At 39.6% G+C, this 20664-nt stretch overlaps 1 protein-coding gene across 1 annotated transcript in view; it reads left to right on the forward strand.

The window, feature by feature from the left end:
- The first annotated feature begins 9969 nt into the window (after positions 1-9969).
- The window catches only part of baiap2l1b (BAR/IMD domain containing adaptor protein 2 like 1b), a 32632-nt gene continuing 21937 nt past the window's right edge, over positions 9970-20664 (forward strand). The window contains exons 1-4 of the mRNA XM_034142534.1: positions 9970-10270; positions 12489-12564; positions 12805-12891; positions 19430-19491. Coding sequence (XP_033998425.1) covers positions 10220-10270; positions 12489-12564; positions 12805-12891; positions 19430-19491 — 276 coding nt within the window. The 5' untranslated portion in view covers positions 9970-10219. The remainder of the gene's footprint in view (positions 10271-12488; positions 12565-12804; positions 12892-19429; positions 19492-20664) is intronic.

Here is a 20664-nt window from a genome sequence, read left to right on the forward strand (position 1 = left end):
GTGTGTTTGTGTGTGTGTCAGCGTATATGGGGGTGTGTGATAGAAAGCAACACTTTGCTGGTATTAGGTCTGAAGAGTAGATTTGTTCCAGTTATTGAGTTTTTCTCTAACTACCGTGGAGCTTGAAAGGGAGATTTCCAATCCAGTGAAAACCTTGAGGGTTCTGAGAAGCTAGTAATGATAACGGTACATCACTAAAAACAAGTTACTAATTCAGTGCCAGCTGGTTTATCCATTACACACGACTGGAAAGAGTGACAGTGAATAATTATTTGGCACACTTTTGTTAAAGCTTTTCTTCACTTGCATACACTCTTCCCAGTCCAGGAGATCATCTGGCTTTCCCAACATCGCCCAAGGATTGTGAAGTGTGTGAACATCAGATAATTAAAGTCAAATCACAATTTGATTGCCATTGGATACCAGCACTGATCTGCAGGGGGTGCAGGGAATGGAGTAGAATTAAAGTGCCATTCTGCTTCCAGCTCCTTTTCGTTTCGCACACCGAATCCCCATGGAGCCCCAAAGAAGGAGCTGGAAAAGACTGAGAAAAACAAGTTTCAGAGTTTAAACTGGAGAAGTCTTTTTGCTTAGTAATTAAAGCCTGATGGAAGAAAAGCATGTGCAGAAGGCATTTGAAATCTTCTGTTTTCTTGGATGTCACAGACTATTAGTGAGACCCACAAACCCCCTTTAGCCTGTATCACTGCCGTTATAGAGTTATGCATCAAAACTGTATTCTGTTCCCTTCTCTGGTTCTGTCTGGAAGCCATTTTTAAATTAGACATACAAGTACTTGGTGGTTATTCAAGACAACATGTTCTCTGAAATGTCATTGTTTATTATTACTATTACAGTATTCACTCTTTTGGGGGGCAGACATTGCACATTTTTCTCCAGGAGAGGTTAAAAATCTCTGCCATACCTTTTCCACATATTTATGATCAGCAGGCAGATGAGAGCCGCTAAATTGTTGTTTTGAGGGAATTCGAATAAAAAGAGTGAAGGCAGAGATGAGATGAAAGGGGGGATGAACAAATGAATCAGCAAAGGAGAGGGAACAGCTGCTGGATGACAGTTTATAATGCCACCTCTCTGAAGTTTAAAGAGCCTCTGGATGCCAGATGAAGACGTTCATTCATCTTTACGCAACGCACAGTATCTTAAAGCATAGAAGAACATCGTAAATCTGACACTTTTACATGATCAGATTACAAAGCTCCCAGGAATCAATGACACACTTTTATCTATTTCTGAGGATAATATAATGTATTACAGAGACCATTTACATTTATAACAATATCTGGGGATTTTCTAGAAAAGAAACCGTAATATATAATTTGCTTTCTGCCAGAAAGAGAGCTCAGATCTATTCCCACAATCTCTTCAAATCATGCTCTCCGACACCTGCATGGACTTCTAATTCCTCACAGCCTCGCACAAGAAGTAAGGCTCTAAGTAAGTAAGTGCATCAGTGAATTCGCTCTATTATATTTTCCAAAACATGCATTTTATACTTCAACAAATAAAGGCGTTTACTGAAAAATAGCCTGTGTCTATCCTTCTTTTCTTACCTGAAACATTTACCGTAAAGTGAAATGCATTCTCCAATTTCTTTTGGAAAATATGTGTGCATGTATATCACAGTATCTTTGCCTGTAGAAAATGCACTTGCTGTAAACTGTGTTAATGTGTGTACATTTAAGTTTAAGTCAATTTTCTTCAGGGAATACATTTTTGGAAAGATGCTTATTGGCGTTCTGGAGGAGATTTAGATGAAAATCTTGATACAACTTTCATGACTGTAGGTTAAACATTTAGCTCCTGCCAGCTGAAGGTTAGCTTTGCTTAGCTTAGCACAAAGACTGGAGACGGGGTAGCGGGGTAACAGCTAGCCTGGCTCTGGCTCTGGTAACAAAAAGCTTGCTATTTAACACATTATATCTCACCACATAGGGTTTTTTAGGGGGTGATGTGGCAGACTGTACCTTTGGCTAATTTCTTAGTGTCTCTGTTGGTCGCCTGGAAATAACACTGTGACAACGAGATTTCAGATAGTAACTCTCCTGCAGTTGGAGCAATGCAATAAAACCATCATTTTTTTTCATTTTGAAATGTTGTTTTTTGAACAAATTAACCAAAGGAGTTGCTAATTAGTTATATTTAGGCTAATTTTGATACAGACAGGGTTACTGATTCCCCCAGTTTCCAAACTTTGTGCTAAGCTAACCTCCTGCTAGCTTCATATTTAGTCTAGTGCAAGCTATCTTTTTATTCAATACTTGGAAAGGAATAACATAAACTGGTTTCCAAGAAAGGCAAACAATTGTTTAAAGTATTAGAAAAAACACTGTAGCATATGTCACAAAACATTATTGTAAATCATTCACATTGGAACTTTCTTAGTACAATACAATGCCATGTTCCTCGATGCTCTATCAGCAACAGCAACAAAAATGAACAGGTGTGAGTTTTCATGGTGGGAAATGAAAAACAAGATGTGGCCTGAGTTAAACAGGTGTGAGTTTTCATGGTGGGAAATGAAAAACAAGATGTGGCCTGAGTTGAACAGGTGTGAAAATGAAACTCACCTCATTATCCAGGTCAGTTACACAAGATACAAAAAGAAGAAAACCTAAGTATAATAAACAAATCAGCTCTTCCTGAGTGGAGATTAGGCACAGAAAATCATCACTTTATTATCTGATGGTGATTCATAGGATAGACTCTCAAAGTCAGCCCATTATAAATCAGACACGTGACTCTTCACGATCCTTTTATCTTTGTGGAATCTAATCAGATGTCGTTGACTCTCTCCCCCAGAGGGGCCGTGGATAAGTGCATTATCTAGATCATTCCACCGCTGCTAACGAAATCACCACCAGCCAACATTTCCTACAAGCAATGAACCCACCCTCGCTCTAGAAATCTTACAAAGTATGTTGGCACACATGCATGCACTCCTGCTGGTGTGATAAAGCTGCTTCCGACATTAGCAGATCATGGGACTTTCATCAGGAAAGGGATGATAAAAACAGTTATTTGTGGACATTAATCCATGCAGGCTCTATTTATAGAGCTGCTTACTATTTATGATCATGGACTTCCTGTTCCCACTGGCTGAGCGTAAGCGTAATCCTGCTTTCCTGTTGACAGACAAGAGGCTACAGGTTGACGAGACAGATGGAGGAATATTGCCGAGCATGTTTCAGTGAATGGTCTTTAAAAAAACAATAGTTTGAGGTTTTTGACTCTGAGGGGGGATGTGGGATCAACAGAGTTACTGAGAGCATAAGAAATAAGCATCTGGGTGTCTGAGAGTGTTGTGAGAGGAATGGTTATGATACGATAAGAGCGAGGCAGCGGTAGCCTTGTTGCCAAGGTTAGTTTCATCACGTTACCCATATGTTCCTCCTGAGGACGCCACGTGCCGAGTGGAGGAGAGGATGCTGGGTTAAGTTTGAGCAGATGTTTTGTTTCTTTGTTTGCTTAACAGAGGAAAAGTGTCAGTCTATAAATAAATATGTGTTCATTCTATTTAAACACAGCATAACTTCTGAGTGATAGAATCGATCGAATAGTCTGGGCTTTTCGTGTCAGCTTTATAAGATACTTGTTTATCTGGGATTTTCAGAAATGATTGGAGTCTGTATTTGCTCAAACTTTGAGCCACAGCTAATAAGAGCTTTCTACACACAAGGCATCATGCAATGAGATGCATAAGCCAAGTCAACGAATTACATCAAAAGAGAAGAATTGTATAATTTGATTGTGTTTAAAGCCTTGTTCAATTTTACGCAACTCAATTCTAGATAACGATGCATTGTGAAAAGCAGATGACGCCATTAAATAACCAAGCAGTAATATATCCTGAAAGGGAGGCAGTGAAATCCTTTTGATATGCACAGTTGGAGGAGATTTAGAGGCAGGCAGCCACTTGGTTTGTGCCAAGGAGAGCATCGTTCACCTGAGTTACAATGGCCATGATTGATCGCAATAAAAGTTTAAACCGACTCATGCCAAAGCTGCACAAGAGTTTCAAGGTTGTTTTGCATTAACAGCAGTACATTTAGCATAATTGATAGCTGGCTTGCACTCCAAAAGTCATTCCTCATGGGGCTGCAGACAAGGGAAGCCATCCTTTTCATCAATAATGGACGTCTTCAGGTAATCCCGCTGGATGTGAATACGAACATGCAGTTTATGAACATAATTGAATGCTCTTCTATGGCTCTTACAAAGCTAATCTAAGATGGTAATTCTGCTTTTATTTGTGATCCTGCATCTGTTGCTTAAAAGGCAGTTTTTATGAAACAGTTTTCCAAAAAGAAGTTGCAAATCATCACATCTCTGTGACATCTCCCATACACTCTTTATGGACAAGAGACCCATGATATGATGCTCAAAGGGTATACAGAACACATTGCATAATTTCCACAGAGCTAACCGGTGACCTTTAAGTGTGTTGCAAAGCCTGAGTAAATATGTACACACTTGAGGCTAAGCTTCACATGTTTAATCAGCCTCAGAAAAATGCACAGCCACAAACAAAAAAACACATTTGACCTCTGTGTACAAAATGCTTGGTCATTAAATCCTGAATCATCATTCTGTTTACAGGATGATGCTGCTGCAAAATGAATTAGACATGATGGCGAGCAGTGGCTACAGCAGCAGAGTCTACACCGCAAAACACATGGCTAATTTATCCCTACTTGACTGAAGCAAAGTGTGCAGCATTTGCAGTAAATAATGCATAATCAAGATATCATGTTCCCAGGTACATTTTAAACACCGCCTATGCCCTGTTATGTATTTACAGAGAGGTAAGATGCAATGAATCTAAGGGAAAGATTGAGATATTACACAAACGGTGCAAAGCTTTTATTTTCTTTCATAAAGCAGATTCAGAGGGATTAGGCAGGTGTAATTAACCGAGATACAAACCTTGAGTATTTAGGGAAGGCATCATGATGACAGAGACAGCAATTAGTGTGTGTGTGAGGGTGTGTGTGAGTGTGTGAAAAGAGCCTTCAAGCACATAGAATCAAGGTCCCATAGCGCAGAGCTTTGTAGAAAAAAATGACAGCTCTTGTCTCATTCAGACAAGTTTCGTGGGCGAGATGTCTAAGTGGCGCATTACGAGTTTATGCAGCTTTGATATCTGACTTTGGTGTAATCAAAAATGTCTGAATTCCCAAAGGAGTTGTGCATAAACACAATTATGGGATCAATACTCACATTAATGCCAGCTGCCATCGGGCATAGAGGTGATTTTCAAAATAGCAACTGTGTGCACATTTAAATGTGAATCCAGGCCCTGCATCAGGCTCCAGGTATTATTACACTTAGGCTCATTCTCCACTTGTTTCTCCTGGGAGTTCATTTATGATCTGTGGCATTTAAAAAAATTACACTAATTAGCCATATAAGGTTGCTTGAACTGCAGGTCAACAAAAGGTGAGGAACTCCATCAATCATAGCTACATGGCCTTTCTTCTGTCGTGCTGTTCAGTATTATTCATCCCTAATGATTGCATTTTCTCCGTGACATTTACTGATTACAGTCATATACATAGAAGCCCGCTGCATCTAGATTTCTAGCTCAAAACAGGTTGATCTGCTTGGATTACAGTCTTAAAAACAACAACTGTCACAATGTTCAGAGGTCTCTTACAAACCACACAAAACCAGTGCTCTAATGGATAACAAGTCTACACTTAATACAGCTGCTCATGGCTCATGGCTGCTGGGTTTCATGTTTGTTTTGCCATTCCAGTGAAGCATGGAGGACACATATATGGCAGGGGACTTCAGATTTACCCGGCAAGGCTGATCCAGTCAAATGTAGCGCCTCACATCAACTGTGTTATTAAATTTTCACACACTGCTGACCACAATCTCATCAGGAGCAAACACTTGCTGCTGTGTACCCGTGCGTGTTGACTCTTGTGTGTGTGTGTGTGTGTGTGTGTGTGTGTGTGTGTGTGTGTGTGTGTGTGTGTGTGTGTGTGTATGTGTGTGTGTGTGTGTGTGTATGCGTGCGTGCGTGCGTGCGTGTGTGTGTGTGTACGAGGCTATGTTTGGATGATTACCGGTATGTGTCTTGAGATAAAGTAATTTCAGAAGTGCAGTAAAACTACCATCCACTTACTACTTCCACGTTCCTGATTTATGTTACCCATTTACAAAGTGAACACAGAGCTGAGAATAATGAGTCATTAAATGTCATTAAATGTCTGGCTCACCTTTGAAGGAGTACCTTTATGGGCATGGCTGGAAAATAAAATGCCATAGTGTGACTGGTGATTTGCAACTGTTTCTTATTTGCTCTTTGTAGGCTTGCTTTACATCGAGTCAGCCCCTTTCCTCAATATAATGTCAAACAACACCTTAACAGATAGGAGATCAGCAGTTCCTACTCTTAAGAATAAAACATTCAGAAGGTTTGTACTTTTAACTTTAGAATAACAGTGAGTGATGAAATATGCTTCTACAACTGAGGAATGCAAAATGATCTTGTGTCTGTCTGCAGCCCCTTTAAATATAAAGTTTTAAATCACAGTGAAATAGCTTCGACCCTCTTAAATCTATTCATTTAAAAATCTATTTTCACATACAAACTAACTATAACTCAAGTACTTCCAGCTTCCTCCAGGCACCAGCACAACATCTATTCAAGTTTTATTTTAGACTTTAGATTTGTCTGCTTCGACTTGGAAACATTTTCCGGGAATAATTTGGTGCAGTAAAACCCGAAAAGCTGCTCAAATCCTAGTTTCTGTAACAATCACGATGAGCCTGTCAAAGCATAGAGGCTTGTGTTTTCTGATGATTTGTATCCTGAGTACTGTGACGCCAAAGAAGACAGCCCGTGTGATGGGTATTTTGTGGCATGGTGTGTCACTTAAGCTCTCGGATATATGTAGTTTTTCTGCTAAATGCACCATGCAGCCTCCACTAACCGTCTTACTCCTTTTTAGCTTTCTGGTCAAGCTGTTAAAAAAACTACAATGTTTTTTATGATAATTTCTTGTTTGGCCTTATGCTTTCAGTTTGCCCAAAAGATTAAGGCTACATTTATGATCTTGCTTGGTGAAATTAATGAGCTCCAGTGTTTGCAGCTCCGTCAGGATTTAATAGTCTTTTTACAAACTGGTTATGGTCAAAATGGATGAGACTAATGAGGAGTTTTGTATCTTTCTCTTCCATGGTTTTATTCCATCCTTGCAGTATTTCTGAAACAGCATGAATGACGTCAATGCAAAAGAGAATTCAGAGGATATAATAAACAAATGTCCAGCCTATTCGATGAAAAAAAGCAACGACTACTGATCACACTTACTGGGTAGTAAACGGCAAAATCATCTTCAGGGGGCAAGAAGCAAATTCTTAAGCGGCCTCCATTGTCTACCGCACAGTTTCTGTTTAGCACTGCTTGGAAAAATATGTCATGCCTGAAAAGGAGGTGGCCTTGTTGGCACAGCTCAAGCAGGCTGTCTTTTGAATGCCTTGCTGCACTTAGCTATTCTGTCACACTGGATGGGAGGCTGTCCTTGAGAGAACATGCACAACAGAGACAATGAACAAGAGGTCCCAAAGAGCCTGAACACGACTGGCAGAGAGAACTGCAGATTCTGAACTTCTGCACATGTTATGTTACATTTCTTTTATTTAAAGCAGAGCAAAATGTATATATGCAATGCTTTTATTTTGTGCTTCAACGTGTTTCTTATTTTTTCTCTTCTTGGCGTTTATCTGGTGCTTATTACATCCATTTCTTCATAGTAGTTGACAGTTTGACAGGCAGTTGGATTGGCTGACTGATAATGTAAAACAAGGCAATGAGTGGAGTCCGGGATGTTATTTAAGTCTATTTCATAACAGCACACTCTTCATAGCAAATATATGATATTTCATGTAAAAAATATTTTCTGCCAACTTGTTGAGGCCGAGTGTATCTAATGTGGATGATAACATGTTCACCTGCTGTAGTGCCAAGTGGTTTATCCTACTTAAAGTAGAAACAATCCAATAGTTTTCTTTGACATAGAGTGAGACTTATGTAAATAAATATATTATAGCCTCACATCTGTCCTTGAGCACATTACAGTTTTTGAAAGTTACTTTTTAGCCCTTCAGAAATCTGAGTGACTTGTTATAATTGACCCTCGCCTTGCTTTATTTAGCATTATATTCCTTATTGATTACTGCCTAGGGGAACATAACTCAGTGGGAGGTTGTCAGGACGGCCGTGATGCAAGAGATAACAGCAAGAGAGGGAGGAAAATAGAGTCTCACTCACATGGCGTAGGCGACTAATTACGTTGTATGTGACACCTTACAGCGTTTTGAGGGCTGAAAGCGGTGTTCAGAGCCTGAGGGCACAATCTCATTTTACATTCAGCTCCTTTTGTGGATCCCCATGGCTGCAGGGAGCTTTCCACAGTTTTAACATCAAATGGCATTTACAAAGCAAAGGCTCTGCATATTTGCACTGGCATTTGATACTTGTGATATTTGCCTTTGGTTTGTTTGATTTGTTGTACGTCCAAATACTGCTAAAAAGTGTTAAACCCAAGAGATGGAATGCATTGGTATTGATCAAGTCAGATTGTCACAAAATATAAAAAAGCAAACAAATACATACATAGAAAACACTGAACATTGAAACAGAAATCAAAGCTTCTATTCATGCATGTATGTATGTGTATGTCATTCATAAATGTTTTTTGTATAGGTCTCAGAGGTATTGAAACTCAACTCAGAGCTTGAGAAAAAAATCAGCTGACCATGAGGGACATCTAGTGGTCAAACATGAAACTTTCTCAGTAGCATTATAGGAGAAGCACCCACTTGTTACTTCTAATGTCAGATACAAAAAGATATGTGTTATACTAAATAAAAATGGCTCTATCCAAAGCTCTGTCAATAAGTGGTCCAATTCACGGTATATGTGTGCGATATATCTCAGTAATATAGTTACATATAGATGTTGTCTGTTGAACTGAAAATCTCATTTAAACACAAATGCACTGATTAAAAGACATCTCTTCAGAAACACGAAGAAAATGTGTTCATACAGTAAGTTAATACAAAACGTTTAAACTTAATTCTAACTTTGCCTTAGTGCCAAATGCAGATGAGTGGGAGTACCGTAAAACAGATGATGTGATGTGTGTTTTTATTGTATTATAGATTATTAGCCTCCAGGGAGCGCCCGTCTCTAGTATTTAGTCCATTGTCCACTTCATCTACCTGCCTACAGGAAGTGTCAAACCACATGAAATCACACAGAACAATACGACAACAGGGCTTTCAAAATAAAAGCCTAAAACTAACAAGAAGTAACACAAACAAAATAATTGGAGAATTATTAAGTGTTAACTTGTAGACCATAGTATGAAGTACTTTTACACTATGCATTTTGCATTTTTAGGGTAGTAGGCTACTTTCTTTTATGTCACTTTAAATACTTAAAATCCATGAATTTCAGAGGGAAATAGTAGGCTACCTTTTACTTTGCTAGCAAACATTTACTTGACTATTTGGTTACTAGTTACTGTAAAGATCAACATTTTACAAACAGACTTTATAAAGTCTGTATGATGCTGGGGAATATTTTGAGGTCATTTTGGTGATAATTATGTTTCTCTTAACTACATTCCGAATTCAGGGATTTTACTTATAGGGTAGCATTAACATTTAAAATGGTGCACGTTACTTGCTTGCACAATGTCACAAAACTTGTGATTTATAGACTGAAAACCAACACATTTATTGTTTAAAAAAGAAAAGGTTGCAATACAGTCTATGGGTCCATGAAACAAGAATCAACAAAAGGTTTAATTTGAAAGTACAGCCAACCGGAAAAGTGGTTGAATCTTGTATTCCGGTCTGCTTGTCCACCTTTTCCCACCTCCACAGTCCTCCTCCCTCTCTGAACTAACCTCCTACAACAAGTTTGACAGCTCAGCTTTTCCCTGTGCTCACCACAGCAGCAGTCAGCTTCCTCCACTGGACTTTTCTCTCTGCTTCTCCTCAGTTTATATACATTTTGTTGCTGTGTTTGCATTTTCCGTCGCCTGCTGGCTATGAGGAATTTCATGTGTCCGTAGTTTTGGTCACTTTTCCCAGTTGGACATTTTTTGGGGGGTTGGCGTCGGTGTAGTTTTTAATTTCTTTTCTTCTTTATTGGGCGTTGCGAGAGGACTTAAACATGTCGAGAAACGTGGAGGAGGTGAACAAGCTAACTGAAACTACATACAAGGTGGGTACTGTTGAGAACACAACAGGTGCGACCACGACACAGAGAAATACCTCCATACATCCCATGTGTAAACTCTCAGCTTCAGTTAACTTTCCGGTGACGTTTACCAGCTCAACGTAACAGGTGTCTTGAATTAGCCTAACTTGTTGTTTATTGAACTATTCACTAATGGAACATGCAAAGATGGGGTGAAGGGGTATACATGCAATAAGTAAACCTTGTTTTTGGCCACAAATAGATACGAATAAAGGCTTATTTATACTTTATTATCATATAGTATCTGTCTCAACACTTAAAACAAGTTATTTTCTTAACATGAAGGGTATTATGCTCTTTAAGGACCCCTGGTCTGAGTAATTAGTATAATCCTTCCTTATTTACATCGGTACGGATAAACTCCAGGGTTAAAACAGTTTATGCAGCTTATCAACATATTTTACTTGTAGTTTAGAGGCTTTTATTGAATATTAGTGAGTTTTAAGGAAATTAGCCGCACCCTGGGAGTGTCATTTCCTCATTAAAATGCTGCCTGGGTTGGTCAGCATCACTTCGAGGGCTCTTACTGTATGTGTGCTCTGGCATCTGTGCCATCCAGTAGGCTACTTAACATGAGTTTATTTTGTAAAGACAAGTGGGTGCTTTGAAAGTGAAGTGGTGTTACTTGTTTGGCACTGTTGGTTAGTTGGGAAAATGTACTTCATAACTATGATACATGGTCTGATACTTAATATGGAGTAGTCTATTTCCAAGCAATCATTGGGGTTAAAGTAGAATGGGAAAAAGACCATGTATACATGAATGTGAGCCTACATGAATCAAACATCTCACACTGTGTAGCCAGGTCTGCTCCACAGGTGACAACGTGAAGGTGATTTAAAGAGGCTGGAGAAGGGGAATAAAGGGACTATATTATTTTTCTCACAAGCCTTCTTGAAAGGCTTTTATCTGCTGGTCTCTCTCAGGACAGCCCCCACAGCTCCTTGGTGTGATGAAATGCAGGAAAAAGACTCCAGGTTTAATAATTTAGCTGGCTGTGTGTGTCATGTGGTAAGATTATACAGCCAGCTCCTCGGCAGCCTTCACCTCTGGCTGCCTGCTATCATCAAAACTAGCTGTGTGTTGACATGAGTGGTGCAGCACATTTTGTGTTTTCCTTGTTGCCCCAAGATTATTGTGTACATGCTTCATGTATTCTGAAATGAGGGGAAGTGAAATGTATTTTCTTAGATGACAATGTTCGCTGTCTATGTGTCACTTATTGACAAAGCTCTGAAACGGAACATGGTGAGAACTGCTGGGGTCAAGAGACCTTGTTTGCTTTGTGTGTCTTAAAGTGGATTACCAAAGTTTAATCATTTCCTGGATTCTGGTCCTTGGAGTAAACCTAAGATCTTATTCTGATATGACAAGGAGAAAGAATAGCTCAAATAATTACAGAGACATGATTACAGATAGTCCTTAATCAAGGCTGGTTCATTCTTCATGTAAAAAAACAAAATGTTATGTAGTAAAAATCTTATTTTTCTTGTCTTCAAGAGGTTTTATTTCCTATTATTCTCATACTTTTATTCTTTCCCATTATTTTGTTTTCTTTGTATTTGTCAGTGTCTGTGTCATCATTACATCCCCCAAGGAGATTAGGTTATTGGTTAGGTGTGTCCGTTAGTCAGCAGGATTACGGAAATCTACCGGCACTAATTTCATGAAATCTGGTGGAAGCGTTTAAAAAAACGTCAATTACATTTTGGAGCGGATGTGACTCACAGGGCAGATAGACATACTTTTTCACTTTGCATTTGGCCATGACGAACTTGTTTCCACTTTTGTCTTATATGACCTGAATGCTTACATGGTATGCATGTGAATTTTTGCCTAAAGTTCATAGGTCATAGCTCCTCATAATGATTAGTCAACAGTGTTAAACTGTGTGGTTCATTCCCCCACACATCTCATGTCACATAGGCTACGTTCAGACTGCAGATGAATCCATTTATTTTCTCAGATCTGATTTTTAAGACAGATAAATCACGTTCTGAGTGAAAAGATGGGATTTATGTGTCCAGGCAATACCAAACCTATCTGCATGGGTTGCTGTGGTAACCGCATCATGTGGACAGTCCCCCACCTGTTGAGTCAGTAGTGTTTCAAAATCATAAGAATTAAATCCTTTGAATGACATTATGACTAACTGTGCTTCTCTCTGTCTACACCCACCCAGAGTGTGATGGACCAGTTCAACCCGGGACTGAGGAACCTCGTCAACCTGGGCAAGAACTATGAGAAATCAGTGGCTGGTGAGCATTTTTACTGCATTAACAAACATTCAGAGAAGCTTAGAGTTAAAAAAAAGAGGCAAAAATGACAAACATTCAAAGTAGCTTTAAAAAAAGAGGCCTTTTTTAGTTCAGGTTCACCAGGGCACATTTATATACCTCTGTATACTGAATATTTAGGTTGTTGTTCATGGTCTTCAACATGACTTAGGGAGCCGATATCTTAGACAAACATTAATGATAATTTTATCAATTTTCCAGCAATGATCCAGGCGGGGAAGTTGTATTTTGATGCAATGTCTAAGATTGGGGAGAATGCTGCGGTGTCTCCTGTCTCCAGAGAACTAGGTGAGTTTCCACGTTGCCCCGTCCTCTGGCTCTTTACTGCTTCATCTAAAATCTGACTGTGGAGATACATCCTGCTTTCACTTGTTGGTATCAGAAGCATTTATCCTTTGTTTACAGTGGTGGATTTATACACTATTATGTTCTGGAGCATTTCCTTCTCTACCCTTTGAATAAGTGCTGTTAACATTTTATTGTAGTGTTTTTATAGCAGTGCTTCAATCAATGGAAATAAAACACTGACAAATCAATGAGGTGAACAGTGATGAATGCAAGATAAAGCACGGTAACATAAATATCCCCAGCCATTGTGCCATCGGGCCAAACCACCTGTTCACCTTCCTCTTTAGCCTGAACAAAAGGATTTTCACTGATTCTTATAAGGAATCATATAGAGATTAACCACAAGCAATACATGCTGAATATTAAATACAATCTAGAAAATATCAAAAATGTTGTTTGTGGTGCAGCTTTCCAAGTCATTTGCTGCTGAATCCTTATGAAATTATTTATTGTTGTACCTTTTTTAATTAGTATTGACATCGACAAGCAACAAGGCGCGGGGCTTAAACTCAGCAGCCGTTATTCTTTGATTATCGCAGCATGATGCTTGTGATTTAATGTCCTTGTGGTAAGCTTACAAACACACTGTGACTTTGTTTGGTTCTCTGTTTGTTTCCAACCAACTCCCCAGGCTTCAGTTCCCAACAGCTCATTTGTAGTCCAAAGATGTCCGGCTTCCTAACTGTTTGTCACCAGTGGCACACTTTGATATAACCATTGTGTGTCTCTCAGCTCCCCTGATGATTCACAGCTAAACTGCTAATTAAATTCAGCCTCACAATAGGTAGTGCCACCTGGTGTTGTTTTGGTGTCGGTTTCCCGGCACTCTTAAAGGGATCCTCTGCCCCAAAAATGAAACATCCATCCCCTGTAGACCAAAAGGATAACAGTTTTTTTTTTTTGTTATCCTAATAAAGAACTGTGGCTTGCCAGATTTAATTCATTTTAGCTTCAATGGATTCTAATGGTGATCCGTTTTATTGTGCTTAACAGTCTGAATATGAATCCACATCTCAGCTTTCTACCCCTCCATCTGTTCAGCATGTTTGAAACAGTCATTGTTTTTGTTGCTAAGACAAGAGTGTTTGCAGAATAGGAGCGCATGGACAACTGAATAAATTAGTGATTTATGCTGCAGGAGAGGTTTGAGTTTAAATGGATTTCCTTCCTAGATATGCAGGTGTTTCCTAAGGTTGATATGTTGGTTTATGTTGCACACTCAAACAAATCTCTCAAGACATTTTGCGTAATCTGTAGGAGTGACTGTATTTGTGTCTACTGTAACTCAGTATAGTCTGTAATGTCCCCAAATTGCAGTCTGACATATGTTCTGCTAGTTGTTAACATAATGACATGACAGAAACACGTTGGTATGTCATCTGCACGTAATTACATATACTCAGTGTGCAGGTGAAGCACTTTTGCTTTCAGTCTCTGAAAAATAAATCGGGATGTCATGAAACATTGCCACCTTTTAATGGATGCCACTGTTAGAATTATACCCCAAATTGCTTAATGAAAGCACATCTGTATTAACTACTCCCATGTTTTCAAACGTTGTTGTCGGTTCCTACTGCAAGAGGACATTGTTTGGAGCATATTTCAGTAAATCAAGTCCTTTGGTGCCAAGTAAAGCTTGGATAATGCTTCCTGTAATAGGAAGTGAACAGGAAATGAAGATAGGGAAACAAACAAACTGCTGATTATTATCACAGACCACCTAAGTAATAAAAGAATCAACTTAAATTCAAAATAAACACATTATACTATTAATTTGACTTTATCTGATAATAAAAACTGTAAATTCTAAACAGTGGGGGTGACGTAGGCACACTGTTAGCATTACAAAACAGTTTGTATGTCATTAGCGATGATGTCAGGCTCACCTCTGACCTGTGGATACACAACACACATTAATCCCTGCCTCAGAGACACACACTGGTCCCATGACAGATTTAGTTTAGTCTTAGTCATTGTGGAGGATTATGTAGAAACGGTCATCTCATCTAATCAAGCAGGCCTGTAATGCATTACTGTATAACCGGAGTTTGTCATCACATAACAAGCCAGGATGTAAGACCTGTGCCACAGTGTGGATTTCAAGACAGAAATAGGAATGATAACTAAGCTGAATTTCCTGCTATAAACAATAGGTGTTTCATAAAGAATAACTAGTGTCCGCATCTTGTTTCTGAGTTTGTTCGTGGATGTAGTGAAGCAGCCCCGTCAGAAACCTGAGCTGCAGTGACGTGAAGCCAACCAGAAACCAGATACTCTTGAGAGGCATTGGAGGACCGGTGCACCTCACCCTCCTACCTTCTTCCTTCAATTCCTTTAGTCTCCCTCCTCCTCCTCTTCCTCCTCTGCCAAGAGTTCAAATGTCAACAGCTCTTTCATTCAAGCTCTCAGGCCTCTGACTTGTTTCCTTCTCTGGTCAAACATGGCGAATGGCTTAAGATCTGAAGCACCAGGATGTTTGCTGTATTCTCTCTTTATATCCTTCTAACTGTATCTGAGGTGAAACTGAGTGATGCTGAATATGTTGTTAGCCTCCTCAGAGAAATATGACAAGGACCCTGTAACTGCGTCTGTAACAGCCTGTGTGACACCCTGACCGTGCAGCATTTAGATATCCACAGGGAGTTGAATCCTATCCAATCCTGGCCTTTTTTCAGCAGCAAGGGTTTGCAGATGCTTAAATAGACACCCCCACAGAAGCAAACACATACACACACACACACGCTGTCCTTTGAAGGTCCTTGCCTGCTCAAATGGCATTAGGCCCACTTTACATAATCCAAACATGTTTGCATGATGTGTCAGATGGCTCCCTCCCATGCCAGGATTATTTTTGCGAAAGTCAAAAACAGTGTAGGAACTGTTGGCCATTTGCATGCTACCAGCAAAATATTGTTTACAATATTAACTCAAAGTAAGGGCTATTTATTCACAGTTTATTTCACTGTCAGACTTTCTTTATTTTACTTTCTTTAATCTACATTGTACTACGCCATCAAGAATGAAAAAAGATATGTTTTATCTGTTGCAATCAACATACTAACTGTTTATATTCATACTGAGAAGGTCGAGACTCTCCCTGTTAAACACACCCACAGACAGATTGATGTTATCTATTGCTGTCCTATATGAAGACGTGACAGAACATGGCATGTTTTCCTGCATGATTTACGCCTTCACGAGAGGCAGGGTAAAACTGATTTGAATGGGTAAGTGGTATTCAAACAGCAATCACTGACACTGTGACATGAACTACAGTGCATTAAGGACATGCACACATTTACTGTAGGTGTTCTGCTGCCTACCCATCACCACTGTGTACAAACAGAGCACCTATAATAATGGTTTCTGATGATCTCCTTGCATCATTTACCTCCGTACACTTTCACATTTTCAAACTTTATGGCTCTTCCAATCCTAATATAAGAGCAAAAAGTTACACTTAAAGTAAGTGACTTTTTAGTCAAGCTGCTAAATTGTCAGTTGCTATCTTTTGTGTGTGAGAAACAGCTGTCCCTCCAGTCATAGCGAGTGCAAAACAGCTCCAGTGTACAGCCTGTTTACAGCCTGTGTGCTCTGCTCTGTAGGCAGCCCGTCTGTATTGTGTGGGTTTATCTCAGCTTGGTTTTGTTAGCTAATGGCGGTGGACTGTACTGGTGTAATCCACATCGTGACACACTTTTGCCCTCACACCTTGCTCGATGGAGAAACACCTGTTGCTTGGTAACGTTTTGTACAGACGGCGACAACAATAAACACACGAGAGTGAACTACTGGGGAAAAATACGTTGATCCCTGTGACGTTAACACGTATTAGCAACTCAACACATATTGATTCCATTATTCAGACACAGTGATAAGTTGATGACTCACTACTTTTTGCGTTGTACAAATAAACCAGTCTGTCGGGTATTTTGCTCTTTACCCAACCTGCTCACGTTTCGGAGATTACGTTGTTAAGATAAGGTGACTTCCAGGTCGGATGTGTCACACATTCAGTCCTGGGTAGTAAGCCTGGCCATCTTAGTGCCACGTTTGCTTAAACCAAGCATTCTTTTAATACATCTGGTGGACTTGGACAATCATATGCCTCTATTCGTCTCACTTTCTAATTGAATGTCATAAGTATTGACTCTTTCTTGCCATATTTTTCCCTTGTAGCAATCTTTAATACTAACTGTATACTTATCCTGCCTCATTGTACAGCTCTAAAACGAGCTTTCTCTCCCTTCCTCCCTTCCTATCCCAGTCACTGCTCCACCCTCAGTCTTTTTACTCCTGCTCTGTCAAAGGGCAGATTTAAGGGGGTGATCTGCTGAGCTGTTTGAACTGCGCTGAGTGAAGGAGGCAGTCTCGCTGTGAGGCAAGGTGGGGCAGTGAAGGTGTGGAGAGACAGAGCGGGGAAGGCTAGTGTTTACATGCTGATAAATGTACAGGACACAGTGATACATCAAACTGGCCCCCTATTGGACATCTGTCATGGCAGCCACCTCTAATCAAACTACTATATATCTTTTAATATTGACAGGTTGATTTATAGAATTAGAACAGAGAGGATTAATGCACAACGATAGCTGTTCTCTTTTGTTAAAAAAAACCTTTCTGGGAGGCTCCTCTTAGCATCTGTTGCAACATTGGTCTACACGCATATACAAACAGGAAACCACTCGCATTAAAGTGCTGTTTAATCACAGAGCCAATGCCTCCCAGGTCTTCTATTACTTACAGACGCATTAGCTGTTATGTGCTTTAAAGTGTAAGCAGATGTAGCTGTACTGTGGATTTTTTTAAACAAATGTCTCAAGGTTACATCACTATCAACACCCCTGTGTGCAGTGCAGCTGTACTTGTTGGGTACTGAGGAAGGTTTTTTGTGTTGATATTTACTGTCTGTGCATGGAAAATAACTCCAATGGGGAAAAGCTCAGTGTGGGAAAAAGTCACAACATCCTGTATTATGTTTCCATTCTGAAGATTTGCATCCTGCTTTTTATATCTAAGATAACACATCATCCTGTAGACAGATACACATACACTTTAATACAATTCTAACTATATCTTGATCAGCGATGTAAATTAAACATGTTGTTTAAAGCACTGTCTTACAAATTCTTCACTGCTTCATACGAGATAAAACCGCTTTACTTTGTTTAAAACAATGACATCTATTGCTTCTCGCAATAGAGTCGATCTGTGCTATGAAAAGTGAGCAGAATAGTTTTTTCCACACATTGTTCAACTTCTGAAGGGTGTTAAACACACACACACACACAAATATTTTCAATCTGCAAGCTCCACTATCCAGGCCAAAGAAAATATGTTAAAAACAGATATAAGTCGGCATGTACAGTAGGCCATCTGGCTCAAAGTAGAGATGCAAATGGGTTTGTTTGATATCATTTAATAAACTGCTAGTCTTATAACAGTGTTGAAGAGGCCCTATTATGCTTTCTGTGGTTTTCCTTTTCTTGTAGTGTGTAATAGTGTTTTGTGTAAATGGTCTGCAAAGGCGACAAACCTGTCAGACATGTACATATAACCCAAAGTTCCCTCGAGAGGGAGTTTCTCCATTGGACTCCTTTTGTTACTTCTGTGACATAATTACATCACTATGTAACACTCTGGCTTCTATTGACTAGCGCTCTTACACCTTGTCAATGATAGGCTAAGTGGCGGGACATCTCTAAGAGGTTGACCAACTAAAACAGAGCCGACCAGCTGACCAATCAGAGCAGAGTGTGGTTTCAGACGGAGGGTGAAAAGAGGTGTTGCAGCACAGGCTGTATGAGAAAAATAAAGACCTTTTTGAACATTAAACACAGTAGAGACACAAAATACAAATATGAACTTTGAAAGTGAGAATAATTTCTCCTTGTTTTTTATTTATTGTTGAATTTGTGTTTTTATGAAAAACAATTAAGAGAATTCCCTTTTTTTTGAGGATTTTTGAGGATTTGAAATCATCAAAGAACATGTGTACTGCAAGGAGGTCAAAAAGATGAATTACACATTTCCACATGTTTGTGTTTCATAATCCTAATTTGATTGCCTTTTTGAGCAACATTTATCCACAGAAGGTTATGATTCGTGAAAGCCTGCCATCTGAGCTCTTTTTGATTTGCAGAGCGGTGGGTGTTCCAGTTTTTCTGGTCCAGGCACATGTATTTATTTATATAATCTGTAGCTGCGTACAGTCGATGGTTTTTGAGGCTGCATTTGTCATGCGTATTTCTCAGCGATGCATTCATTCATATACAGTCTGTATGTAGTATGTATAGTGTATGCATTGTGCTCATTGTCATTGCACATTATTGTCAGTGCCGCACAATACCTTTTAGATAACATCATTTATTCTTTTCAGGGAAGCCAAACAATTGCATTACCTCTGCCCTGGCTTTCTTCAGACATGTAAATATAACCTGTCTTTCTCTCTCCCTCTCTTGTTCTCTCTGTGTTTCAGGTGTAGTGCTGATGGACATCTCAGAGGTCCACAGGAAGGTTAATCTTGAGCTGGAAGAAAATGTGAGTGCTGGATATGTTTTTATGCACTTATACACAAAATGCTTCCTTAACAATTCCATTGTAATCTTATTCCTCCTTAACTATTGCCTCACCTAAATGTCATTAGTCAGACTCTTTGAACCTGTTGCTTGGTGTATTCCCTGACAACAGAAAGCAGTACCTCCTTGAGTTTTATAACACAGTCAGCTAGGAGCTTTCTCTCTCCTCCTCCCACCTTTTTAGGGAGACTCTGCCTCCCCTCCCTCCCCACCTACAGTAACTCCATGAACAATAAAAGAGGGTGGTTGAGGAAGGGAAACAACAGGTTTGGTTTGTAGGAGCACCTGTTGGTTTCGTTCCTCATGGAGAACAGGGGGCAGGTCTGAACATGCCCCGGGAAAAACCGCAGCTGGAGCTGTTTTGGAGACTCATTTAGGTTCGCTAACAACAGAGCTGTGCTGGATCGCTTATTCATAATTAACTTCAATTCATTTTCAACTACTTTATCGATTGCATCGTTTTTAGACATGATGTCATTATAGCCCAATCATTTATAACCTTTACATTGTTAATCAAGCCCTCAGTTAAAACACAAAATGTAAATGTTGCACAAGCTTTGTGCCTGAGAGAATAAATAACGCCAGAGATTAAAAATAAAGTGTTGAATCTTAACTTTAGGGCGGAAAAGTTGCGAGGCACTCCTCTTGAGACATTGTTGCAAACAGCATCAGTGAGTGGGTTGACTTGTAAATGGACTCCAGTTTCTGAGTCATAGCATCAACTCAGGTCAGAGGAATCAATGGAAGAAAACGTTCACAGACTTCGATGAGGGTCTGTGTTGTGGGGGACAACACACACAACACTGTGTGTTGTCCCCCACAACACACACAGTGTGTCATTACTGACCCTCTGTGTGAGGTCAGTAATGAGGTCTCCGACACGTCATTCTGAACATGTGCGCGCCGCCGCTGCATCTCAGCAAGGCGGGTGGGCATGATGGCCAAAATCCTTTATTAGGGTACAAATAATTGTATATCACCTTGATGGTTTACCTGACAATAAAGTAATTACTCTGCACATTCTATAAGAAATGGTTTGACAACAACCCCATCTTACCAAACAACTTATATTCTTCTTTTATAAAGAATTCCCATACAAACAAACAAACAACATGCCTCACATGAGTCCACTTTT

Source organism: Trematomus bernacchii, unplaced genomic scaffold, assembly GCF_902827165.1.
Source record: "Trematomus bernacchii unplaced genomic scaffold, fTreBer1.1, whole genome shotgun sequence".
Lineage (NCBI taxonomy): Eukaryota > Metazoa > Chordata > Actinopteri > Perciformes > Nototheniidae > Trematomus > Trematomus bernacchii.